Raw genomic sequence first — 27,786 nt, forward strand, 5'->3', positions numbered from 1 at the left:
AGCGGAGTTTATGGAGGAAAAAAGGGCAGCGGCACACTGTCCGAGCAGGGCTAGGTTAGGTTATAAATGTTTAAATAAGATACTTTTAATTGTTATTTGGCTGTTATGAATTAAGTTGAATGAATTTCCACACCATATTTTTCGGGATATGAATGTATGAAATAATTACGGTTTACTATGCCATGATATCAATTACTGAAACACGTATTACTACTCAAATGTATAATTAAACTCGTTAAAATGTACATTTCGGTGTTATTACGTTTTTTCTGATATCCTAACACAATACATAATACAATATCGCAATTAGGTATTTATCATGAGAGATTATAGAGTTTGGAATCTGGCGGTCAAAATGACCGCTCACGGCAGTTCTAGTAGTTATGGAATTCCGGCACTTCTAGTGTTAAAGATTCTTTTTTTGGGGGCATTTTTAGGCCTTTATTTTCACAGGACAGATGAAGACATGAAAGGGGAGAGAGTGGGGGGATGACATGCAGTAAAGGGCCGCAGGTCGGAGTCAAACCCGCGGCCACTGCGTTGAGGAGTAAACCTCTATATATGTGCGCCTGCTCTACCAACTGAGCTAATCCGGCCATTTTGGCCTTGGTCGGGACTCTTGGCATCACTTTTGGGCGCTCTGGGTCGGGACGTACGTTTAACTGACATGCGGCATGAGAACAGGACAGTTAGGTTTAGGAAAAGATCTTGGGTGGGTTTACAAAATGTACGTTTCAGTGACACGCTGGAGAAGAATGGGACACAAACCCCAATCTCCTGGGTGAAAGTCCTGTGTTGTTTGACCCATCCACCACCCTAACCTACCGTCTTACGTGGATTTTAGGTCTTTCATACTACTCGCTACCGTTGCCGCTCTTAATACTACGCCATCTTACAGCACCACAGTCAAGCTGCTGCTATGCCCGGTGCGTCCCATAGAGAAGCTAAAGGGTGATTTTTCTGTATCTGACGCTGAGAGCCAGTATTTCACAAGTTGGGAGTGAGAACGGGTTGGTAAAACGCATCACTCGAGCTTCTGCGCTCGAATGTCGCCGGACTACACCATTTTGTAAACATAGACGTAATGAGAAATACAGAGAGAGTTGTGTGGCGCTGATAGGCTTAATTAGCTTTCAACTCATTTGGCAATGGCCTGAATGTAACGGACGTTCATTTCTGTAATATAAAATAATCACGCACTATAGCTTTAATCCTGTGAATGTCTCCTTCTGAGAAAGTCCATTTAAGTCTGTTTAAACTATATATAAAACAATGCAGTGGCTCATACATACTTTTGATTAAAATGACATTACTGTGATGCATGTTAGTGCTGTTGACCACGTCACTGTTTTTCTCCTGCACTTTGAAGAACGTGTACAAAAGCTCACCTTGAACTTGGTTAGTAGCTGTTCAATGACCTGGTTTGTGTTCATACTGCTGGAGATACGAACTTTAGTTGGTGTGCCGAAGGATGGGGTGAAGATAGCGGTCTGCAGACAGTGAGAGGCGGGTGAGTTACAGTGCGGATGGGAGTGAGGGAAAAATAGTGACATATGTGTTACATGGAAAGGGAGGGGAGGGTTGAGCTAGACAGTAAGAGAATGATAAACGAGAGATGAGGGATCGATGAAAACTAGGTACAAGTCATGGGGGGGGGGGCGTTGAGCAGAAACCTACCTTATAGTTATAGAAGTGTCCATTGATTGAAAAGCGATGCTGTCTTTCTTTCTCTATTTGTGCTGCTGACTTCCCCCTACCCCTCCTCCTCTTGACCAACGAGGCGTCACTCATACAGCGAAACAGGTTGGACTCCGCCTCCAGCTCCGAGTTCTTCCGCCTCGCAGGACGCAATGTGGTCGTCTCATAAACAGCTGGGCCTAAACAAACACACGGATAAAATGTGCCATATTCAATGTATACCGCGGTCTTCTTCTTTTGTGTTTGTGCAACGAAACTACGGTGGCCGAGACGGTTCAACACAAATGCAAAAGCCACAACACAAATGCAAAAGCCACAACACAAATGCAAAAGCCACAACACAAACGCAAAAGCCACAACTCAATCGCAAAAGCCACAACACAAACGCAAAAGCCACAACACAAATAAAAAAGTCACAACACAAATACATAAGCGACAACGGAAGTGAGCGTTTCAGAAAGAGAGGTAACTTCACAGATATAGTACAGTTGTGTTGTAGCTTTTGTGTTTGTGTTGTAGCTTTTGTGTTTGTGTTGTGGCTTTTACGTTTGTGTTGTGGCTTTTGCGTTTGTGTTGTGGCTTTTGCGTTTGTGTTGTGGCTTTTGTTGAACCATCTCGGCCACCGCAAGAAACAGTAATACATTAATTAATACTTTTATATCTGTAGGGAGTTGGGTTGGGAACTGGAGGGTCACCGGTTCCAGTCCCCATACGGACCAAAGTATGGTGGTGGAGTGGTAGCTGGAGAAGTGCCAGTTCACCTCCTGGGCACTGCCAGCTGCAAGTGCTCTTGAGCAAGTCACCGCACCCCCAACTGCTCGGTTGCAACTTAAACATTTTTTAGTAGCGGTGGATAGATTTATTTGATAATTTATATCATAATTCGAAAATGGGTTGGGTCATTCTGCACAATGAGCATTTCAACTTTTGGTACTTTTAGTACATTTTGCTGCTGAAATGTTTGGACTTTTTAACATTTTTCATTTTCTTTATTTGTTTATATAAAATATAAAAAAGAAGAAATATGTAATAACACAATAAAATGCACAGATGGCATACAAAAAAAACAACCTAAGGCTTGTAAAAGGAACCCACCTAACAATGACATTAAAGACAGCTGTACATGCTATACAATAGTTTTTTTAAATATGTAAAGGAAAGATAATAATGAAAAATTCCGGACAAGGGGTACTACAAACATATTGAATGTAGGACTTGTAATTAAGCATTAATACACTGTGGGATTGCTTTTAATTAAGTAAAAGTATACTTTCTTCACCACTACTTTTTAGATAACATTGTTGAGAGTTCAATTATGGGATATCGGAGGAAAATAAAAACCAACCTGGTAAAGGTTTGGTGACTACTGAGTCCTGTGGTGTGTCAGTCATCTCATCTATCTGGTGGAGGTCAACATATTCTCCCCATCGGGACATTCCCCTGCAGAAAGAGACAATGGAGGGAATCATCTCAGAGACTTCAAACTGATCCGTAACCTACCTGCATGTAGATATTAACTTCAATTACATTTCACATGCTTTAATCTTGGCATGAAACATCTGATTTACACAACAGTTGATTTGTTGTCTGGCTAGCACCAGACCAAGCTCAATCTTTTAAGATTGAACATTAGTCTGGGGAGCCTGCTCTGTATTTTCTACTGCACAAGAGGCGTGATCAACGGGCATAGTTCAAATGACTCGTGTACGCAATTGCATAGTCCTTCAACCAATCAGACCAACGATCCGGGTGACATTAGCAGCGACAGTGGCATCAACGGATTGCTGTGCTTCGGTGGCCGCCATGTTGAATGTAAACAAGAAGCTGTTTGGTCGCTTCTCTATCATCATCGTGTTAAACAATACAACAATAGCGCGCCAGGTGGATAAGCCAGTTTGCGATTGGTCGCAGCAAAATTGTAACGGAAGCAGGATAGATAAACTACAGGTTTCCAGCCTGAGCTGCAGGGAGAAATCAAATCGCCGGCAGATCGGGCTGGGTTTACCCAGTCTAGTTGATTTGTCTACACTGTAAGAAAAAAAATCCGTAGAAAAACATAAACAAACAAAAAAACAAAACATAATGTCCTGGCAGAAAATTACCAGTACGTTTTTTTCCCGTAAAGTTTACGGACATTTTCAGTTAATCCAAAACCGAAAAATGACGTAGATTTACAGTAAATCCTCACATTTATACATTCATCCAAAACATCAGAATACGAAAAAAAAACACCTTTGAAGAATCATTACAGAAAATTCATATTCTTCATAGTAACACAGTATTTTTGCCCGTATTTCTACGGATTTTTCTAAAAGCTCACTTTATTGTTGGTTGCACGAAGGAAAAATGCAGAGCAAATTATGACTTGTTGCAGGAACTAGAGGATACTCAATCGTACACATATAGAGAGCTGCGTTAACTGGATTAAGGGTTGTGTAAATGTCAGCATGATCTCTCCACTGTGTTCCCTGCGGTCTTTGGTGTTTGTTGCCCCCAACTTCTCCTCCCAGGCAGCGCAGCAATGGTTATGTTTAGGGTTAAGGTTAGGGTTAGCTGCCTGGAAGGCACCGTTGGAGGGCAAAAAACACCATTGAGCGTTCCCTGCACTCTACAGATGTTTAATCAATACACATGTCTACTTGTAAATCCAGAAGCTCATATTTGGATTTACTATGTGAGGGAACGTAATGATGGCTGGTAAAGTTGACATATGTAAAATAAAAATTGCTGATTTATGACCAGCTCTGTACAAATGTGCCATTGTTAGCATTATCGGTCGGAAAGTCAAACGTTACCTTGTCATGGTTGATGACTGAACAGCTCCTAATCTAACCTGTTCCTTTTTACAACAAAATAAATTACCAATTCACTCATCTTAAAAAACTAACTTTCTGTCATATCCGCTGAAACTGACCCTATGTTCCAGTAGAACTACATGAAGCAGGTAATTTAAAAAAAAAATCCGGCTCCTCTGGCACCACCTACAGCCTGTAGTGTGATTTGCAAAAATCCACCGCTCCCTGTTCAGATGCACCAATCAGGGCCAGGGGGGGTGTCTAACTGCGTGTCAATCACTGCTCATGCACACGCATTCATTCTCCCTTGTGGGGGGAGGGGCTTAGGAGACCATTTTGGGCTTTAGCGGAAAGGGGGGAGAGACTGAGAAGTTGATGTTCAAATTTTTTGGCTAAGTCCTGGATCTTCGCAATCCTACCTACGGCACCTTTAACTAGTCAAATATAGATGATGTAACATCATATTGAAATGATTCCATTAGAAAAATGGAGTTTAGTAGAAGAAAATCCATCCTATTTTTTTTTTTTTGTAATGCCAATAAACATCTATTCGTCATATCTCTCTGTGTTGCAGACATGTAAGTGATATCACAAAAAAAATGAAAGCTGAAAGCAACCTCTTGTCTCCTATGGGGCTGACTGGACTGGTGGGGTCAGGTGGGAACGCAGGAGCAAAGGGCAGCATCTGTTTATCGTCCTGTATTTTCAGCCGGATGGGTCTCCGTACTCCCCAGGAGATATTCAGGAAGCCTTCCACCACCACCTTTCCATCACCACCCTGTTACAGAGACAGAGCCATAGACACCTGCAGTAGGGTGTATAATTACAGTCACACATTCAATTAACACACCACTTCATGAACCCTGATTCAAAAAGCAGCCATGTAATCGCTAATAAATAAGAGTCCTGAAGATACTTCTTATGTCTACACTTTTCGCAACCTCCTGTGATTTTTTGTCATTTAAAATGAAAATCCGCAGAATTTAGCAGACTGATTATTCTGCTCGTGTTGCAGATGTGTTAACCCCTCAACACTCCTGTAAAATTAGCCAAAAACGCCTATCCAAGGCATACACAAAGTAAATTGGAAGCTGTTCTTGAACCATTTGTTCTACATGCATGTCTATGGTTTCTTTTGAAAGGTAACACTCTGAGGCTTCTTCTCCAACAGTTAGGATTACTGTAAGTGCTATTGGCTTTGAGTAATCAAAATTTAAATGTACTGGAAAATAAAGTTTTTATGTCCACCTGAATTCTTTTTATAGAAAAATGCCTGTAGATGACTATTGCTGGGACTTATTAGCCTGAAAACACAATGGGGCTACAGCAAGAAGTCTTACCTAGTCCCAGTTGAAATTTGATAATAATATCTCATAAAATTAATATTTTACACCTGAAAAAAAAAACTGACGGCCCGTGGAACACTAAGGGGTTAACATTCAGTTTTTGTTTTTAAATATGCGGAAAATCAGAGGAAAATCTGCAGAAAATTCTTGGCGGAATTCTGCGTCCGCAGAGTCCGTCTGGCCCTGGTTATGGCATATGTCTAAGGGCAATAATAAGGCTGACAAATATTAATTAATGCACAACAAAATTGAAAAGGTGAAAATTATAACATACCTGAGAGTAACTGAGGTGCAGTTGAGTGTGGTCCTTTAGGAAGCAGTTGTAGGTGTTGAGCAGTGAGAGAAACTGTGCTCTGAAATGAACACAACAGCAACATCCACTGTGCCTGTAAATAACACTAACATCCACTGGGCCTGCCCATTACATATTTTATAGTTTAAATACACATTTTTTTTAACATTACTGTCAAAAATAAATCCAAGCACGCTGTATACACTGTATATACTGTCATACCTCATGTATATAAAGCACCCATGTGACATTTCTGCGTATGTAAAATAAGAGCAACGAAAAACCAGAGTCAAATTCTTTGTCTGAGTGCACATACTTGGTCAATAAAGCTGATTCATATTCTGAATGACTAAATACAAAAGGTGTAGAGAACCATGACGCAGCACAGAGCAGCGCCACACAAGAGTCATGTTTGTTTAGTCATGGTGCAAATATGGCTGACATATGTCAGACAATGTTCATTATTGCTTATCACAGAGCTTGATAAAGTGTGTCGATATGAAACATACATACTTTCAAACAAAACTCAGCAGAGTCTGAGCTGCATACCAAAGTGACCCACCTGGACAGTGTCCTGCCGTCCCCTGCCTGGATCACTGGGAGAAGAGGTGCTTTATTCATCTCTGGTTACTGCAGAGGGAAAAACAAATGAAGACATTATTCATAGCAAGGGCTACTGTAAACATCTGGAGCTCGAAGCAGGAGACTAACACGAGAGGCTGCCGACTTGTTGAATGGTACTTCCTATGTCAACATGGAGTAAGGAATTGCACAGAAAATGAACAACACCGCACTTGTACAACTCCAGAAATAGAACAATGTAATTTGAGTCTTACCGTCCTTTAACATGACAAATTAGAGCTCTCTTCTTGATTCTGTTTCTTAGTCAGTGTCTTTCTTCTCTCTGTGCTTTAAATATCTCTTCTCTCTCTCTCTCTCTCTCTGAAGTTTTTGTGTTATATTTATCCCTCTCTCTCTCTCTTTAGCTGTGCCTTTACTCTTTCACTTTCTTTTCTTTTTTTGCGCTGTCTCCAAGAGATTTAATAACAGTACTCCACCCAGTAACCAGTGATGACAGTGTAGAGCCAACTGTTTGTTTATATTCTTTGGTCGAAGAAGCCTGTGCCTGTGACAAGAGATTGTTAAGAGCATCCACGTGGCTTCTCTCTTTTCTATTCTTTTGAAACTCTTTTCTTTTTTCTCTTTTTTGCTGTTCTTCTGAAATTGTGTGAAAGACGCAGCAGTGTGAAAGCAGGGTCTGTCTTATTTGTCTCTTTCCGTCACTATTTCCACCTCTCCGTCTCTCTCTGTCTCAGCTTGTTTTCTGCTAGAAGAAATATCTCAGGTATTCAGCAGTTGTCATCCCAGCAGCCCCAGCACTCCCCGTTCTGACTGACAGTTCACTCTTGTACAGAGGGATGAACCCTTTTACAACAGCAACAACAGAATTTAAAGGTGCAGTAACGCAACTTTCCATGCAATGTTTATAGAATGTAAGCAAATCCCACATTACCAATCTAAAACTAACATGGGTGTACTGATCTTTTTCAAAATGCGTGTGAAATGTATGTTCTCACATATATATATACATATTTCAAAATGTCCATAAAACAACATGTACCTCTATGTGAATTTATGCTTTTTCACGTTATATTACACGTGAAATGTCTGGTATCACACATGATGTCGTCTTACACAGGTTATATATCTGACATCGGAAAAACACGTAATCGGAATCTATTACATGTGAAACTGTATTTCACATATCATATGTTTCACATTATGGTGAATTAATATACTTTTTTAGGGCTGTGTGATATGGCCAAAATCTTCTATCCGATATAGGTAAATTCATGTCTCGATAATGACATATATCACAATATAGAATGTATTCGATATATGAAATAACATGGTAAAGCCCTATGTTTGTATATTCCTGTGTGAATTAAATACTTAACAAATGAAAAGTATTGAGTATTTTCTCATTTTACTAAGAACTTTAGTGCAAAATGAACATAACGTGCAAGCATCACAATGTAAAGCTTCATTCAAATAACGTAAATGTTGCCATAACGCAGTTTGGCCACTGTTTTTTTTCCCGACATTGCGATAGAAAACGTATAGAAAAATATGTACCATAGACATTTTTATACCTATTATAGACAATATATAACAGCTCTACTTTTCATTCTAATAGAACTTATGTGAGAACACCTTTCTAACATGACTGCAAGTTATGAGTTATACGTTAGATGTTAAGAATTACAATTTGTCAATATTATCTAAAATACAGAAGTGCATACAATAAGAGGACAAAATATATATTTCATATACATACTACAAATCATGTAATAGGGCTGAGAGAGTGAGACTGAGTGATAAGATAGCTTAAATGCAGATCTTTAACTTATTCTTTCTTAAATTTAGTGTGTAATAATTGGAATATTTTGAGTCGGTTCATGATGCATTAGAAATGCTTTTCTTTCTGGATCTGAACAGCAACCCATGGACACCTGGGATCTCTGCAGGATCTCTAGATGCTCTAGACCGCAGCACTCATTTGCCTTTATCTACTGCTTCGACGCTGCTCAGTTGCTCATTTGTAAATCCGAGTAGTACACGATTCCCAGATGTACATGTTTGTGTCTGAATAGGCATGACATCGGGCATTGCTGAAGACAAGCAGATGCACAAAAAAAGTTTTAAAAAGCCTCCTCATTGCAAAATAAATTACAGGCAGCAAAGCACAGAAGAAATACGTGGTTTTTGGTACACAAAGATCAAAGATCCATTGTCTTTTATCTCTAACCTGAGCTGATATAAGCACTTGACTGTATCTCTTTCAAGCCTCAACACGCAGGTTTTAAGGTTCCCATGGAGCAAATGCATCCAAACTGTGTGTGTTTGTGTGTGTCCGCATGTGTGTGCTTGTGTTTGATTTCGGAATCACATGCGTGTCAAAAGTTAAAGCAAAGCCATCAATGGAGAACTACTGATAAGTGGTAAACATCGCAAAGTCAATAATCTGAGTTCATAAATCCAAGACAGACACTGTTCTCTCACCAGCAGCGGTCTTTTAACCTGAGGTCAAAGGAAGACAACTGCTGTGAGTCTGGAAGCCAAAGAATCTCATAAAACAAGACTATCAGGGATTTTTAGTTTTGACAGTTGAAGTAATTCGTGCAAAACACAACAACGTGTCACGACTACTTCCTCCTATTTAGTGATCCATCGTGTTCCACTTCACTTCTAGTGAGGTATTGGTATAAACATGAATTTAAGTTGTTCTTGCAACAGTGCCAGATGATGCTGTGGAAGTGAAAACACGAATAAATCAAAGCAACCCAACCGGTGGCAATGATAACCCAATTGGACTTAACGGAGAGTCTACATCGTGACCCCATGAGGCTTACTAGACAACACATTTTTGGGATGGACTAAAATTGGACAGCTTTTCTGTTCTTAGAAATGTATCACCAATGGGCCTAAATGTAGAGCAATAAAGGATGCAGTGTATATACACAGTAAAGAACAAGTTTTTTTTCATTGTTAAACTGTGAGCCAGAAAATATGTAGCCAGCGGGGAAAAAGCCAAGGTACACCATGACACACCTAGTTTCTCCCTGTATTGCCTTCCTGTATGTCATTCTGCCTCTCCCTCTCTCTTACTCCACTCCTTTCTCTTTTGTACTGTATTCTAGTGTTTGACACTTGCTCTTTCTCATTCACATGCTCAGATTGGACCTAAATATGATTTAATGTTTAGTGCCTCCTGTTGAAACTCGGTCCCTTTGGATTCTGTTCAATTTTACATTTACCAAATTATACTGATTGACTAGACACATATATTAGTTGTATTTTTAAGCACTATATCTGTTGTGACTTTTAACAAATAAAATTACAGCAGACCCATATACTGAGTTGTAAAAAAATATCACAATTATGAAAAAGTTATTACTTTGTCTTCATATATATATCTATATATAGATATATATATATTTGCAGTGATATACATTTTAAATTGTGGCAGTATTACTTGTTTCATGAAGTTGACATTTAAAGAGGAGTATGCTGTTAAATATTCACATATACAACAAACATTAAACTCTCATACTAGGTTTTAATTAACTATTAGACCATGGGTACATCAAGGTCAATTCTGTATTAATACGTGTTTTTTTATTACCTTAAAGTAGCACAGGTTGGTTCCTTTACTTCCACAGAAAAGCTTACTTTAACAAACTGATGCATAGAAAAGGTCAATCACACGTTTACACCTACCTGGCTAGTCCTTCAATCTCCAAACAAATGAAGCTGGTTCACTCCATGTTTGAGGTCCCGCACTTTGCATGTGTGTGTGTGTGTGTGTGTGTGTGTGTGTGTGTCTGCGTGTGTGCTCATAGGTCCAGAGTACAGTGCGTGTGGTTAGAGGTGAGCTTGTGCAGCACACTGTAGCAGCTGGTTAATTATTGCAGGACACGTTGAGACATTGTTGAGAAGGAGGGGCTGGCTGGCTGACACCAGATATGACTTGCCTGCTTTGTGTGTGGTGTGTGTGTGTGTGTGTGTGTGTGTGTGTGTGTGTGTGTGTGTGTGTGTGTGTGTGTGTGTGTGTGTGTGTGTCTAGAGAGAGAGAACGAGAGAGAGAGAGAGAGAGAGAGAGAGAGAGAGCAAGCCCATGGATTGACAGTTTGCTGTTGCTGTTTAAAGATTTGTCCTCATAATCAGAATCAGTTTACTCAGTTCCAGTTTTAAGTTGCTGTAAATGTAAATACTCACAACAAAACAGGAAAGATAAAGACAAAAGCATACAGCTAAAACAAGTACAACAAAGCTGAACAAATGAAAAGTAAAAAAATACACATAAACACCATTATGTACATACTACTTAGTGAAAAAATGTGTAGTGTATATATAAATATATACTGTATAAAAGCAACAATGACCAACAACATTATGTAGATTCTAAACAAATATTGAGCATGTACCAGATAACTTTATATTCATAAAGTGGGTAGTTATGTACAGTATGCATGTTTCCATATCTATACAATATATAGAGCATGCAGGCTTTATTTAGATCCCCAAGCTGATTAGAATGTAACATGTGAATTGCAATTGGTGCAAAAGTGTATGTGTGGTAAGTTCTTATTAAATATTGAAATGTAGTCACTGAAATGATGCAGACACAGTGATTATAAAACCAATGGACATCTAGAAAACCTAGACCCCAATTATCCAATCTTAGCTCACTTAATATGGCTTTCTGAAGCTGGCATGCCACAAGTACAGCATTGAAGAATAGATAGTATGCAGCTGGTCCTAGCAGATGACAGCTGCAAGTTCATACAGTAGAATGAAGAGAACAATAATCCAGGAGGGCTTCCTGTGGACAGACATCCAATACACATAGTAATTGGGTTCAAGCTAAGGCACCCCAGTCATGATGCTGATTGTTAGGTGGAGAGCAAACACTCTATAATGCCAAACCAGGACAGGTTTTGCAAGCAATCTTTCAAGTGTGGCTAGGCAAAGCGGCTACATCCCCTGTGCATGTTGAATACAGTAAACACAGATAAATGAGATCTTCCTCTTAATTCCATAGAGGTGCTGTTTTGGATTGGTTTAATTCCTATCCTGAAAATATTTTTTTATGTGACTATAGGGGACATCTGACACAACCATTTAATGCATGGAGTACCACAGGGATCAGTGCTCGGTCCTTAACTATTCTCCTTCTACATGTTACCTTTGAATCAAATATTTCTTTTTTATTTTTATGCATATGATTCTCAGATCTACTACTTCTTTGATTTAAATAGCATAATGCAACTGAGCAAAGTACAGGAGTGTCTTACAGAAGTTAAACACTGGTTATGTCAGAACTTCTTTAGGTCAAACTCAAATAATCCAAAATGTATTATGTAATTTTAAAGATCACCTGTAATGCATGCATGGGATTGGCTCCTGACTATTATACGAGACATATGACTGAGTACAGCCTGAAATCCTGTGGTAGGTCTCTATTAATAATTTCAACTTCAAGGCTAAAAACTATAGAAGACTGCGCCTTTGCAGTCATGGCCCTTCAACTCTGAAATGACCTGCCACATGACATCAGGCTAGCTAGCTCATTATTTTCACTACTAATAAAGTTATTGTTTGTTTAAATTATATAACAAAAATTTGGGGCAACCTCTAGCTCACCCGGTAAAGTGTGCTCCCCATGTAGGCTGAGTCCATGGCAGCGGCCCGTATTCGAGTCCAATCTGCGGCCCTTTGCTGCATGTCATCCCCTCTCTTCCCCCCCCCCCCATTCCTGTGTATTTACTATCACTATCTAATAAAATAAAAAAAATAAAATAAAATAAAATAATAAATAACAGGCATTTGCTGATATTTATAACATATTAGAGCTAATCTGCTTCACTCTTTTCTCTGTTTTCTCTGCAGGGACAAAACTGTGGGTTACAGAGCAGCTCCAATGGAACAAATGGGGCTTCCGTTTCTTGATGCTGGAAACTTTAGCAGAGAATGGTCTCAACATGTAATCTAACCACAAAGTGCATTTAGTTTCTATACAGGTCCAGCCTGAAGCATGGAGCTTTGAAAGATCTAAAAGTAAAACTTTGTCTTGCAGTTATTAAGAATACCACTTCCCTCACAGGGATTACGAATATTAAGAATACCACCAGGGTCAAGTGTTCAAGAGTTTTAAGTGTAACCATGCCTAAGTGTTTATGCTCCCTTAAGAGAAAACAGCTGTTTAGTTCAACTGTTATGAAACAGAGTAATCCAATGCTCCACAACATACAGGATGACTGGATGCTATTTATCTGTAAACTCCATGCCAAAGGTCGATTGATAAATGACTGTTCAGTCTCTCAAATGAAATGAAATATGTTTTACGACAATGTTTGCAAAACTCACAGGACTGAGTTTACTGTTGTGATTCTGTTTCAGGAGCAGTTCATTTCTGTGTCAGCAGGGGGAGTCAGAGTATCAACACACAAGTGTTCCAGAATTATACTGCTGAGTCAGTGGTCCCTGGCAAAGCAGTAGTCTGACACTGTAATATGTTTTCATTTTTTCTTGTGGTCTGGTATTGGTTCCTTGCATGTGTTACTTACTGAGATACTTCAGTAGTGTGTTGCCTTCATTAGAAACAAATCCTATACCTTACACAACAGCAGCACCTAGTGGTGTGCAGTGTCAATGAAAGAACTGCTAAAATAATGTACTGTAGCTGGCCTGCTTTATGAATAGGACATGGGTGTGCCGTTTTATCTAAGAAATGAAGATGGAGGGAGATGAGAGTCAAAATATACAGTATAACAGAGATAAAGAGGAGGGGATATCAAAAGGGCAAGTAAAATTGGGCAAAAAAAATCTCCTAGCGTTTAACAACAACCAATATCACTAACGGCAACCTCACCATTGCAAATGGTATTGTCCATAATATAAAATCTGAAGCCTCATACTGTAGCACATAACTACATCCACACAACAACTAACCTAACTAAGGATTTTTTGAAGCCTTAGACTACAGTTTTTAACTTACAGTAACAACAATGTGTAGCTGTGCCTGCTTGGGGAATACAATAGTTGACTCCATCCAAAGCAGAATGGATAAGTGAACTGAAATGCCATTCCTTTCCCAAAATAAAACAGGACATACAGGCTGGCACACAACAGGTGGACACAAACGCTGCCTCCTGGCTGTGTGTGTGTGTGTGTGTGTGTGTGTGTGTGTGTGTGTGTGTGTGAGCAAAGACATGTTAAGTAGTGAGCTGGACTATGCCTTGCATGTGTTGTGTTATTTATCTGCATATAAGACTGCGTAATGATAAAAGAGGATGCAGTGTATTGGGACCTGCTGTGTTGTAGACGGTATTCTGACACTTCCCCTTTCTGATAACACGCAGTTTATAAAAAAATAAAAAGTTCTCTTATCTGGTAACCAACCTTTAATGGGTGATGTTTGTTTGTCCCCTTTATGTCCCACGTAGGGTAAAATACTGTATTATGTATATGTAACATGGACTAGATTGGATACAAAAGTTAATTGGGGATATGTGAAAACATAAAAATTACAGCATGTCAATGCAAAGTGGATTTGTCCAATATATATATATAGTATTGGTTGCTATTTCTGTCTTTTGACTTCTGTTTCTGTTTTTGCTCCACTGACACAAATGTGACTTATTTCAACCTGTCATGGCTCTAAAGAGCAGAGCCTTGAATGCAGCTTGTTCTGTGCTTTGATGAGTAAACACTGTGGCTTATTACTGTGGATGAGGATAGCTCTCCAGCACTGGAGCCGTCGGAGCTTTGAGCAAAGCTACAAAACCTGAGTGACTGTGCACGACGACAGCTAGCAGCTGCCACTGTCCATCACGCACGCACGCACACACACACACACACACACACACACACACACACAGAGCGAGCCGGTCCTTGGTAAGCACAGAGCTCATGGCTGTCCCTGGCTAAGACACACACAGACGCACTGAAGAAACACACCAAGTGAGAACGTCTCCTTACCTGCCATGGGAATCTAACCAACCGCTCATTCTGTACACCGGTTAAAAATCTTTGTCAAGTCGGATCATTACAGAGACAGAATGAAGGTTGTGGAAACCATTTCAGTGTTTCTGCTTGTTCTGGTCACTTCAAGTTATGGAATACAGAGAGGTATGTGTGGTTTCCATATATGCTTGCACTCAGAGAGCTTTTAGGGTGTCTGAAGTACATTTAGTTACTGTATAAAAAATAGCGTTACATGTAATTCTGAAGCTTATTTAATTCGTATAAGTGTAAAAGCTGTCTTGTTGCTGAGAAAGATATAATATAGTGTTACATGTAATTCTGAACCTTATTTATTTCGTAGACGTTGTCTTGTTGCTGAGAAATATATAATATAGTGTTACATGTAATTCTGAACCTCATTTAATTCGTATAAGTGTAAAAGCTGTCTTGTTGCTGAGAAAGAAATACTATAAATAATTATCAGACAGAATATACAAAAACAAGAAAAGGAAAAAGGCAAGGATAACACAATAAAGGGCTTATATATGATCTTGCCTGTGAATGTGTGCATGTGTATGAGTAAATGTTGACGAGCTTATTAGGCTAAAGAACTACACAGTCAAAGGAAAAAATAAATATCACGGAGAGCATCCTTTATTCTGGCATCTGTGTTTCAACTCCTGTAAAAACTTGTCCTTAAGCGAACGCATGAGTTTCCCCACACACGTAGCATTGAGATCACCTGTTTCCACCACATCCTGCCGGAAAAGGAGAAGGTGTTTATAGGCCTACATAGTGTAAATGTGACTAAATCTATATCCTTCCTACACTCTGGCATACACTCTTTGAAGGCTGTTGTAAAGATGGTTAGGAACCGATTTACCTCCACCACAGCCACACTGTGATCAGAACCTGTAGTGTAAAGTGGGCACCATACATTCCTGTATTCTTGTTATGAGTAATAGAAGTCGTGGGCTTTAATAAACTTCAGTGGCTCTCATCTATTTTGCCATAAGTTTTGGTAAAAAGAAAATTGAAAAATGGACATCATGGGTCATTAAACACTTTTGACCAAGTCCGGCCGTGGCCTCGGGACATGTGAGATGGGTACCATATCAAATGCTGGCACAATTTTACAGTCATGTGCACAGGCCTGCAGAGCAGACCATTGACATACAATACATGTTTTATAAGTACAGATGTAGAGTACATGCTGCAGATTGGCTCAGAGAAACAGGTGGTGTAGATGCTGTCACATTCTGCCAGGGTAGATAATGTAGATGGGTTGGGTTGCCATGGTGCAGGGCTGCAGGCTTGGGAGATGACTTTGTGCTTTGCGTAATGTGTCACTGATTAGAAAGCTGAAATTAATGTAGATGGCATCTTCCTTGTTGGTCCAAGTTACTTTAGGCATCCTGACAGTAATAACTTGCTCACAGGAGCGAGAATAATGATATGTGTAAGGGTTAAAGGTCCCATGGCATGAACATTTCACTTTATGAGGTTTTTTAACATTAATATGCGTTCCCCCAGCCTGCCTATGGTCCCCCAGTGGCTAGAAATGGCGATAGGTGTAAACCGAGCCCTGGGTATCCTTCTCTGCCTTTGAGAAAATGAAAGCTCATATGGGCCGATCTGGAATCTCCTCCTTATGATGTCATAAGGGGAAAGGTTACCTCCCCTTTCTCTGCTTTGCCCACCCAGAGAATTTGGCCCGCCCATGAGAAAGAGAGCGACATCATGGCTTGAAAACAAGCGAAGCATGGCAGTTGGTCAAGGCTACACCTCCACCTTGAGATGACGTTATTCTCTGTGATACAAAGTCATTTCAGAGGGGCAGTATAACTTACTTCTTGCAGCTTGTGTGTTAGCGCCATCCTGTGGTGTTCAGAGGACGAGTTGGAAATAACAGATTCACATTTCCTTTTTGTTTTAATGTAGCGCATTCATTTAGAACAGTAAACAGTTTCACCAGAACTCCTTTAGTAGGTGTCCTACATCACTTTTTTATGGACACCCTGCAGCCAATCAGAATCGAGTATTCACCCAGACCATGGTATAACTGTCAATAACCTTATCAGGAAATGGAAATTCTACCAAAAACACTGTTTAAAATCAGCAACTACTGGCTTTGCAAATAGTGGGAAAAGTAGATGTAGAAGATATTGTCCAAGCTAATGGGATTCTTTCTAGAGTTACTGTCATCATACAAGATGAAATCCATCATCAAAGTGTACATTTCTACACCCACAGTATCTTCCGTATTCAATTGCGTGTGTTGTATTGTAGTCTTGCATTGCCATACCTATCTCTGCTATCTATGCTTTCAACCCTATGTTGAACAGAGAGCGCCATCTATTGGGCTCAGAAAATAAACTCAGAAGTTCCAGCGTGAAATGCCCCCTAAAACCCTAAAAAAGTAAATGTGCTGGTCATACAAACAAGATATGTGTTAATAAGTCAGCAGCTGTTTTAATTTAACTCTGGACAGAACAGTGCTAGCTTTCCCCCCCTGCCTCCCCCTTAACACGTCCAGGCTCCAGCTTCGTACCTCACCCACAGACACAGATTGATACTGTATCTATCTTTTAATCTCACGTTAAGAAAGAAAACAAATAAAAATACAGTATGTCTGTTCATTTCAATTCTTTTAAATGCACAAAGGTTACTTTTTCAGATTTGACCAAACTTAAATGAAGAACCAAATATGAGTAAGGTTTGTTTCCTTAAGATCAGCCATGACTTGATCGAGCAAAGTATTTACAAGATGTGGCTTCAAATTAGTATTAAGCAACTCTGGATTGACAAGTGTTGTAAAACGGGGCAGTTGAGCAAAGCTGAGACGGATGAAATAAAGGGATTCACTTTCATGTGTTCTGCTGGCTTTCATTAGGCATACAGTTTTTTCTGAATTGCTAAAACACTAAACCCCATTCTCTGAACCAAACGCTCAGTGGCCTAAACCCATTTGTCGAATCAATCACTTTTCCCGCAAAACTCTAAACACATTCTTACTCGCTAAAACACATTTCACCCTGTGATGCACTTGTGTTGCAAAATAGTTAGCAAAAGTTAAACTACTACACAGTTGTCATCGTTTACACCAAGAGTCTTCAACGTTTTCTAAGACAAGGACCCCTTAACTAAAAGAGAGATAGAGCAGGGACCCCCTACTACATATATTGTATAAAATGAAGTTACATTAAACTGGGCCTACAATATTGTGTGGGCAGCCTAAGGCCTTTAGACATACCTTTTTAGTGCATAGAATACTAAGCTATTACAGTTTTTTCCAACTGCTTACACAGTGTCTGTGCACAAAGTCTGATTGATTTGTAATGCTGAAATAGTCATTAGATAGTTGCATGCAGTATGGACGCCATTGTAAAGCTACTCAAGATGGACTTTTCGCATGGTCAATCCGTGGTTGATCACATGATGAACAAGTGTGGCCCTGATCTCATCAGAGATGGCTCTCCTTTCTCTTCTTCCCTCCATCTCCTCCTCGTTGTCGTCCCCTGTCTGTCCCTCCTCCTCCCCTTGCTCTCATCCATTGTTCAAAACAGGTAATCTGACCTTTGACCTGTGTATAGGCCTATACTAAAGCAGTGATTGGTTAGTGTTCAGTTATGACATAATGTGTTTGCACATGTGAGGAGTGTGCCCTGGTAAATAAGTGTAGCATTTTGATTGGTTGTGTTTGGAAAAGGAAAGAAAGTCACTTCCTGTTAGATTTTTGTGTTTTAGGTAGAGAATTGTGTGTAGTTTTTTTGAAAAAAGTATTTCATGCATTTGAAAACTGAGTGAAAGGCTGAGAAATAGTTTATGGTTTTGGAGATTTGGTGTGTAGTTTTGCACTTTGAGTGAGAGGTTTCAAAAATCGTGTGACATGAAAAGATTTTGTGTGTAAGCAGTTGGAAAAACTGTAAGACATTTACCTTTTTGAAAAAACTTGGAAAAAAAAAATAACAATAATTGGGTGCCCCCCCTGCAGTAACTCTGAGGGCCCCCTAGGGGTCTCAGACCCCCTGTTGAAGATCCCTGGTTTACACACAACAACTCAAAATTGTACACACACGTTTCTATGGAGGTGATCAAACCAAATGTAGAGAATATAAGCCAGTTCAGAATGCACAGGTGGCACAGGAGCATTACCATAAGTGTTGATATTTGATTTTGCGGTTTCACAATATTTTTTAATGTACCGTCATCTGCTTTTCATTTCGTTTTCTTTGTTCTTTGGCCTTTTGCAGTTGAACTACTAGATTGTTCTACAAATGCTTAATATACAGACATTCAACATTTTAGTACTTGCACTACTTGCAGTGAACAAGTTTTGTTTTCATTGCAAAATGTGTTTACTGTATGAAATACTGTAAAAAAAAAAATGATTCTGTAACTACATGCCCTGCACACTGTGTTCTCGAATTGTTGAGGTAATGTCTAATAAATGTTCTGTGGTGTTTAGTTATTGACTGGCTGTGTGTATGATCTGAAAGCATTGTTTGATTTTGCCAGCGGAGTGAGATGTTTTGTGAATATAGTTTGAGGATTTGGTTTTGTGTTTACCGATTTGAGAAAATGGGTGAGGGTTTCAAGAAATATGTCAATCGAGAAAAACTGTAACTGTGTTTGATTCCATTTGAAATTAGTGTCTTAGCAAACAAATACAATGGCTGTTGAAAATTATTAATGTGTTCAATTGTTCTTTAATGAACACCATAGGCCAAAATTACACTTCTGGTACTGCAGACAACATGCAACCATGTAGAATCAACATTTATAATTACCCATGCACTCACTCAACTATGCAGCCAGCCAGTATTGTAAAATGTGTTCTAGCATAATGAATCAAGACCACTTACGTATGCATGATAGGTTTAAAGAGGCTGTCCGTGGGAGCTGAACCACTACAAACAGTGGATGACTCCCCTGCAGACATCTGATGCCCTAACATGCCACGAGAACAATACTATTTTTGTGTTTGTTCTTGATTGACCACAATGAAAGAATCAAGTAAAAAAAAAAAATCTGTATCTGTTCTGCATGATAGAAGTGGAGAGAATGCTGTTTCCAATTGAATTAAAGTATGGAAAAAAACCTAGAGGATAAACTGTAAATCAAAGCAAACACCAAAGGAACCAAAGGATGTTAAATACGTTTCAGGCTCTACAGAAGGCATCTATTATAGGAAAGAAAAGGTTGACAGAGACCAAATGAATATGGGAGGAATAAAAAAAGAATAGACACAATTTAAAAATTTAAAGAGTGAGAAAGATTATTTCAGTGGTCATTGCAGAGAAATGCATAGACAAGGAAGACATAAATGCATATGTTGTAAAAGACATTTGTAGGATAGATAAGAACACAGTGATATATATGACAAAATGGCAAAGATGTACTTGTTCAACAAATTCTCATGAACAGCCTGGTACGATACATGAAAATATATGCACACCGATACGTATATATATCTTACAAAAACAGGCGATGGTCACATGACGCCGGCTACAGAGCTCCAACAAAAAGTGAGCGTCGTGCGGCAATGACAGTTAAGTTTAGGCACCAAAACGACTAGTTACATTTAGTAAAAAGATCGTGGTTTGTATTAAAATGGGACACAAACTCCACGGCTTAAAAGCGCTGTTTTTTGTGATCCACACATCCACCTCAAACTCCTCCCTGGGTGGTCCACAGCGTTGTTATACAGTGGCAGTCACTGTGGTGCATACAGCAAACAATATGTTCAATGCTTACGAATTGTTTTACTTTACGTAGCTTTTTGTACGAATGGTTCTTGTTCATAAACATTCACTTGTTGGCTATAATATCTGAACATTTTACAAGGACATTGATTTTTAGACTTATACATACTTACATAGTGCAGCAAACACTTTTAAGCTCATCAGCAACGTTACATTTTTAAGTTCACTGAGTGAAGCGATAAAGGAGAGCCAGTTGGTTTGGATCAAGTAAGTTTTTGCAATCCACACAGTAAAGGCCAGATGTGGCCACTGTAATTGGCGTCCTCTGCAGGCCTGAACAGCACTGTATCACTTCTGGTGTCCAAACAGCAATTAATAACAAGAACCAAAGGTCAAATCCGGTGAGGCTCTTGTTTGCTCTAAATAATGAGTCATGAGGCTATACATGAGCCACAACGAAACCTTTGCTCTCAGATGTTGTCCATCTGTTCAGACATAATACTGGCAATAGCAAGAGTAACATGGTGTGGAATAAAAACTCTTACAGTTTTTTTTCAAATGCTTACACACAAAATCTTTTCATGTCACACGATTTTTGAAACCTCTCACTCAAAGTGCAAAACTACACAGCAAATCTCCAAAACCATAAGCTATTTCTCAGCCTTTCACTCAGTTTTCAATAACACTTTTTTTTTTTAAAACACTACACACAATTCTCTACCTAAGACACAAAAATCTAACAGGAAGTGACTTGCTTTCCTTTTCTAAACACAACTAATCAAAATGCTACACTTATTTACCAGGGCACACATACACTCCTCACATGTGCAAACACATTATGTCATAACTGAACACTAACCAATCACTGCTTTAGTATAGGCCTATACAATGGATGAGAGCAAGGGGAGGAGGAGGGACAGACAGGGGACAACAACGAGGAGGAGGAGGAGGAGGATTGAAGAAGAGGAAGTAGAGCCATCTCTGATGAGATCAGGGCCACACTTGTTCATCATGTGATCAACCACGTATTGACCAACTAGAGAAGCCCATCTTGAGTAGCTTTACAGTGGCGTCCATACTGCATGCAACTATCTAATGACTATTTCAGCATTACAAATCAATCAGACTTTGTTTGTGCATACAATTCCCCCCCCACCACCACCCCACCACGACACACAAACACGCACAAACAAACACACACACACACACACACACACACACACACACACACACACACACATATTCTTTATTCTAAAAATGATACCTTTGGTTTACATATGTTTGTAGTTTTGTTTTCTTGTTTCATGCTACTGTATACAACGCTGTGCTACTCTTGAATGAATATTTTCTGTTTTACTGTAACATTACATTGTTGTTTACAGTGCACTTTTCAACCACTCTCAGCAGATTACTTTCTCTCTAGAATATTGTAAATGTAGATATAGGCCTATTAAAGACAAAAGAGCTTTAGATTTAGAACAACAGTGTGTACATGATATATCCACAAATGTACTATTATGAAAAAAGTGTTTGCCATTTGATGCAAATGCTTAATTTTGAGATGTGTTTATGGTATTTTGAATGCAGTGTTTGATTTTGAAGGAGACGTGAGGCATTTTGCATTTTGTGTGTACAGTTTTGGGAATTGTGTGTAGAGTTTTGAAAAAAGGAGACATAGTTTTGAAAACGTGTGTAAGCAGTTGGAAAAAACTGTAAACACCAACCCCAAATCAATCATAGTTTAGCATGCTAATAAGCTAATTATCACTAAACACAAAGCACAGCTGAGGCTGATGGGAATGTCATTATAGCAACTAAACAAAAGTATTGGATAAAAGGTTCTGACCTAATGAGGCCGCTAGATGAAAAGTCAGAGGAACACCAAAGTTATTCAAATTCATCCTGAGGGGGACATGAATGGTAATCCATAAAATTGGTGTTGGGAAGTTTCACACACAAAATCCATAAATGTGAACCTTTAGGTGGCGCTAGAAGAAAAGTCTTCAAACTCATTGGGATTTATCCTTTGGGAACCATGTATCTTCACCAAATTTCATAGCAATCCATTGAATAGTTCTCAAGACATTTAACTAAAAGCCAAAAATGTCAACTTGCTGGTGGTGCTAAAGTCCTGTGATCACCAGTCTCATTGGGATTCATGCCCTAGGGAACATGAATGTCTGTACAAAACTTCATAACAATCTATCCAACAGTGGTTGAGCAACTGATCAACTAGTCTATATCCTCAACGTTCCACTTCCAGGATTGCTCCGTTGCCGACGGAAATTCTGCCTTATTTCATTCATTTAGGCCGTTTATTTATAATTTAGGCTCCGTTGCCTTGGGATTCCTTTGTGTTGACATTTTAAACTCCAGTGGATTTATGAGGACTATGGTTTTAACAGCTCCTCAGATCTCTGCAGGGTAAATCCAGACAGCTAGCTAGACTATCTGTCCAATCTGAGTTTTCTGTCGCACGACTGAAACAACTTTTGAACGTACACATGTTCCACCAAAACAAGTTCCTTCCCGAGGCTATGTTGCAGCGGCACCGCAGCTTTTCCCAATCATAGCGCCGCCCAAGACAGTTGTGATTGGTTTTACAAAAATGCCAATAAACCAGAGCACGTTTTTCTCCGATCCCAGAATACCGTGTGGACTAGCCAGACCCTCCTCTGCAGCGCTTTGGAGGAAGGTCTGGCAAAGAGAGACTACTGATCAACAGACGGGTGGTGCCATCCATAGAGCCATGCCTCTTGCATGGCTAAAAATAAGATTTTGGACTGTATACATGAAATACCTTAATAAAGCAGGTACTAGTGAGATATTTGACCTTGGCTAAAATTGCATCCCAGTGTTTAAAACCGATGTTTAACCCCGTGCCAGGGTTTCAGTTTGATTTACAGTAAGTAGCTGTCTTTCCACTCGTTCATAAGTCAAACAGCAGCAGTGACCTCAGGTTGGGAGGGGGTGTAGATGTGGGCTGGCTTTTCCAGCTATGTTATTTCAAAATGTGTGTTTCACAAGAGACAAAACAAGCACAATGTCCATTAAACCCTAATCCTTTCCATTATTCTCCTTTCTTTTTCTTCTCCATTCCTTCCCCCTCTTCTGATCTCTCCTTCTCTTCTCTCCTCTGGTTTCAATTTTTCCTCTTCCTCTCCTCAGTTCATACAAAGTTTAAAGCAAGCCTGATGCCTCTGATCTGAATCCACATATAAACAGTTGCTGCCTCACCCCTCTTCTGCTGCTACAGTATCTTCCTCCATCCCTTTTCCCTTTGAACATGTCTTTTCATTGTTTTTACTCCCCCTCTCATTTTCTCCTGCTCAAAATATTCACCCAGAGTAATGATAATGCTGAGTTGCTTTCCCTTTTACGCTTGTCTCACTTTTCAGAAAAAAAAACATCTTATATCCTACAACTCCCTTTTGTGATTAACTATATGGATGAAATACATATTGGTCACATCTTTACTTTGGAGTTACCTGGTTTGTATCATGGAAAAGAACAGGTGGTTGCAATAACTTGTATACTCAGTGTACGCAGAACTGGTAATTTACTCACTTTCCTTTTTAATAAAGACCATCTGTGAAAACGAGATAGTGGAGAACAGTGTGTGCACTGGGGATGGAGCCGCTCCTTGAACCTCAAATTACACTGCTGTCCTTGCATCAACTTCTGCTTTAATAAAAAATAAATACAGCCTAAAACTCGAGTTCAACTATATATCTTTCCCTCTCTGTCATCCTCTCCTTCCTCCAATCCTTTTCTTTCTCCCTACTTTATCTAAAGTTGCAAAATCGCTCTTCCCCTCAAGCCACCCCTCTTCTGCTCTACTCAGGTCAAAGGAACAAAACCTTGGAACAAAATCTCTGATCTGATCATTAGTCAACAGTCATAGGATGCTGAGTGACTGAAACAGACAACTCAATCTGAAATACGAATGCCAAGAATGCCAAATAATTTGGCTGAAAAGATGCAGCTGTGATTCAGCTCTATGGCGCATTCAGCCAAGTGTGATCATGGTCATAATATATTGCACAGAAAATCAAAAAGTCCAGTATCTGGTCATAGGGTTGATTAAAAAATACTCTTGTTGCATTTTATCCCACGTCCCTTTAGCCAAAAACTGTAACAGTTTCTTGTTTTGTAACAAAAGTCTTGATGTTTTCTTTGTGTGTTCACCGCTAGCGCCTCGTATCATCACCTTATTAGAGACAGTGGATGTGCTACTGGATCACAATGCCACCTTCATCTGTGAGGTGGAGTCCCGTCCCCCCGCTGAAATCACTTGGACCAAAAACAACCACCCAATAATGTAAGTTTACACCGAAACCTACAGCATTCAGACTAGAGTGCGGATCGGGCTGCATTTTTCTGTCCAAGCCCGGCCCGCGTCCGACAGAGCAGTAACCGAGCCCGACCCGAGCCTGACAGGCATTAAGATATTTATGTCCGAGCCCGACCCGAGCACGACACAGTTAAAATCTCATTTTTTTCTCATACTAATGACACATGTACGTTTGTAGGAAGGCATTCGGAAATGTCAACAGATGAGCGCATCAGCGCACACGGGGCAACAAGCGCACGTTAACACAGGCGCGCACCTATATAATAAACTTTTTTAAATTTAAAATGTTCAATGCCTTATCGCGCAGATGTGACCGAGCCTGACCCGAACATCATTTTTAAATCCACCGGGTCCCAACGGGCTCGGTTCGGGTATCCATCCTCTAATTCAGACACTAATTTAGGAATCTACCCTTGCAGGTTCAAGTTTATGAACAAAATGAAATTGCAATCTGTGGAATATGGTAACGTGATAAAAAGCCAGTAACCATAGTTGCTGAGAATGGCCTTACAAGGCTAACATTGGCAAACATGTACCATTAGCTTCTAACTTAGGCCATCACAATGCTACAGTTAAATGATAAAATGTCAGTAAAATGAAAACAATTTTCAAAAGTTTGTGACGTCAGCATATCCTACTATAAAAAATGACGATAAAACATGTAACACTAGCAGCTAATCAGCTAATTGCAAGGCTACCATTTGGTAACGTGTTAGTAATATTAGCCAGTAATTGTGGCCATTACAATGCAAAAATTAGCAAAAAAGTATAAAATATACTAATGTCATCTGAAAATATTAATATTCGTCAACAAGTCCTCCAAATACACAGGTTGATTATTCCTACCCTCTAAAACAACATATGAAGAGTTAAATAAAATAGCCGCTCTAGCACTGGCAGGAAATACGACCCAAAAGAGCATTTTTCATCCTCGGTCACAGTTCTAATAACACATTGTTAACATAGTGAAAAGATCACAGTTTGGTTGAATTTAGGTGAAAAAGACTTCTTGGTAATGTTTAGAAAAATTAAAATGAATATATTTGTTACGTTATTTCACTTCCGGTCACGCACATGACACAGAACGTGATGTAGTTCCATTTGTTCCTTAAAGAAATTACAAACAATAAATATGTCGTAATTGCAGCTTGAACATGTCTGATGGCGGCGTTGTTTAGTGTAGGGAAGTCTCGTATTCACCTACATCACATTTTATCACATTTTATCATACAATTGTTCTGTGTAAGGTTCATACTGGACAAAGAGTATATTTCTAAAGCTATTAAAGCAACACCAAAGATTCTTTTGTACCTTAAAATAATGTTTCCTAAATCATTTCAGTGGTTCATCAACTCGTAACAGGTGCATTCACTTTGCGGCCCTCTATCGGCTATAACCGCACTATGCAAGTTTGCCAGATCGGGTAGCGGCTGCGGTAGGCTAAATTATTTACGACAGCGGTAATGGACAATTCCACTTCCAACCTGTAGGGGGACCGAAGAGGAAAAGTGCTTTGGTGTTGCTTTAATATTTTAAGACAATTAAAACGTTGAGTAAACTTCTGCTCACAATCAGACTCTTATTTGTTTGGCACCCACCAGGTACTATGACCCCCGGTACATTACCAGGGAGCAGGGCCAGATGCTAAGCATCCCTCATGTAAGAGAGACAGACAATGGAGAGTACTGCTGCCTGGCCAGTAACGGCATCGGAGAGGCAGCAAAGAGCTGTGGAGCTCTGCAGCTCAAGATGAGTATGTCTGCTTTCTTTCAAGTTTGTAGGGCTGGAGTCTAGACAATCTTGATCTTGATTGTTTTTTTGTTTTTTTTTAAAGAATTTGCAGATGGTATAGTTCCATCAAGAACAATGCAGTCACAGTAGCACAACAGAGCAAAGTGCAAAAAATACACCAGCACTTTTTTCACATAGCACTTTAATTCTTCAATGTCTTATGTTGATTTTATGTTGATTTTAGAGTGGTTACCACTGTTACATGTTTGTGTTGTGAAGCAACAGATTGTAGCACTATGCCCAAGACAAGTTTTCCCCTCCGGGACAATGAACTGTATTCTATTCTATTCATTGAGATAAACAGCTAAACCATTGTATCTTGTCTCTTATGTCTTGTCTGTCTCTCCAACAGAGCCACAGATCAAACGCCATCCTACCAATCAAACCTATCTGGTAGAATCCAAAGCAGTGCTGCCCTGTGTTACCCTCGGCAACCCCAAACCAGAGGTCACCTGGCTCAAAGATGATGAGCTTATCAATGTATGCGCTCCCCCCCCCTTCAAAACATAGAAAGTTGGTCTCGGGAGGGAACTTGTTTTGGTGGAACATTTGCACCCACCTTAAAAGAAAACGCCACATATAATATAAAATGAAATTAACTTGTTCACACAATACAGTAACGTGAGCTATTTAAATAAGCTGGATACATGGTTAAACGTAATTTGCTCTTACCAGTGTATCGCCCTTGTGTAAAAATACTTCGTCCACAGCTATCCCCACCAATCAGTCCCAAAACGTCCCAGTTAGATAGTAAATGCCTTTCGCAAAGAACCAAGCACTTGTTGCCGTGCCTTGTTGCATGATCTAAATGTTCTTTGAAACATGCCAATTGTAGCATGTAGCTTGCTAGCTCGAAGTTTGTTGTTGTTTCCCGAGTTTTGCAAGGCGAGGGACATCAGCTGGAACACAGGCGATTATCCGGTAAATGAACTGTTGTTGATCCAGACTAGTATTCATCTGACCTGGACTGGGAATAGGTACAGACAGCATATTAGCATAAAGAGCCCATCTGTTCTTGGCTTGGTTTCTAGTGTTCCATAAAAAAAAAAAAAAAGCTATATGTTAAGATGTCATTTCTATCTTTAAAAGTGGTCTCATCTCTCCCAGTTCAGTGACCGTGTTACCATTCTTGACTATGGTACATTGAAGATCCATAACATACAGAAGGAGGATGCAGGACAGTATCGCTGTGTGGCCAGGAATAGCTTTGGTTTGGCCTTTTCAAAGCCTGTCACCATAGAGGTACAGGGTATGTATTTTAACGTGGTTTCACTTA

The 27,786-nt window shown here is 39.6% G+C and overlaps 2 protein-coding genes and 1 long non-coding RNA gene across 8 annotated transcripts in view; 2 read left to right on the forward strand and 1 right to left on the reverse strand.

The window, feature by feature from the left end:
* Positions 1-27,786, forward strand: part of LOC116045153 — an 810,130-nt gene that overhangs the window by 541,298 nt on the left and 241,046 nt on the right. The window lies entirely within an intron of this gene.
* rassf6 (Ras association domain family member 6) overlaps positions 1-27,786 on the reverse strand; it is a 48,835-nt gene that overhangs the window by 6,315 nt on the left and 14,734 nt on the right. The window contains exons 1-7 of one of the 6 annotated variants that reach the window (XM_031292671.2): positions 10,413-10,592; positions 6,694-6,761; positions 6,114-6,192; positions 5,111-5,271; positions 3,044-3,138; positions 1,678-1,877; positions 1,389-1,490 (exon numbers count right to left, since the gene is read on the reverse strand). In XM_031292671.2, coding sequence (XP_031148531.1) covers positions 1,389-1,490; positions 1,678-1,877; positions 3,044-3,138; positions 5,111-5,271; positions 6,114-6,192; positions 6,694-6,752 — 696 coding nt within the window. In that variant the 5' untranslated portion in view covers positions 6,753-6,761; positions 10,413-10,592. Of the gene's footprint in view, positions 1-1,388; positions 1,491-1,677; positions 1,878-3,043; positions 3,139-5,110; positions 5,272-6,113; positions 6,193-6,693; positions 6,765-6,967; positions 7,596-10,412; positions 10,593-27,786 lie in introns of those variants that run through there. The other 5 variants (XM_031292672.2, XM_035991243.1, XM_031292674.2 and 2 more) reach the window with 5 other exon arrangements.
* The window catches only part of musk (muscle, skeletal, receptor tyrosine kinase), a 36,983-nt gene continuing 23,952 nt past the window's right edge, over positions 14,756-27,786 (forward strand). Inside the window, exons 1-5 of the mRNA XM_031292662.2 lie at positions 14,756-14,825; positions 24,560-24,686; positions 26,321-26,472; positions 26,863-26,990; positions 27,618-27,759. Coding sequence (XP_031148522.1) covers positions 14,756-14,825; positions 24,560-24,686; positions 26,321-26,472; positions 26,863-26,990; positions 27,618-27,759 — 619 coding nt within the window. The remainder of the gene's footprint in view (positions 14,826-24,559; positions 24,687-26,320; positions 26,473-26,862; positions 26,991-27,617; positions 27,760-27,786) is intronic.

Source organism: Sander lucioperca, chromosome 14 (genome assembly GCF_008315115.2).
Source record: "Sander lucioperca isolate FBNREF2018 chromosome 14, SLUC_FBN_1.2, whole genome shotgun sequence".
Classification (NCBI taxonomy): domain Eukaryota; kingdom Metazoa; phylum Chordata; class Actinopteri; order Perciformes; family Percidae; genus Sander; species Sander lucioperca.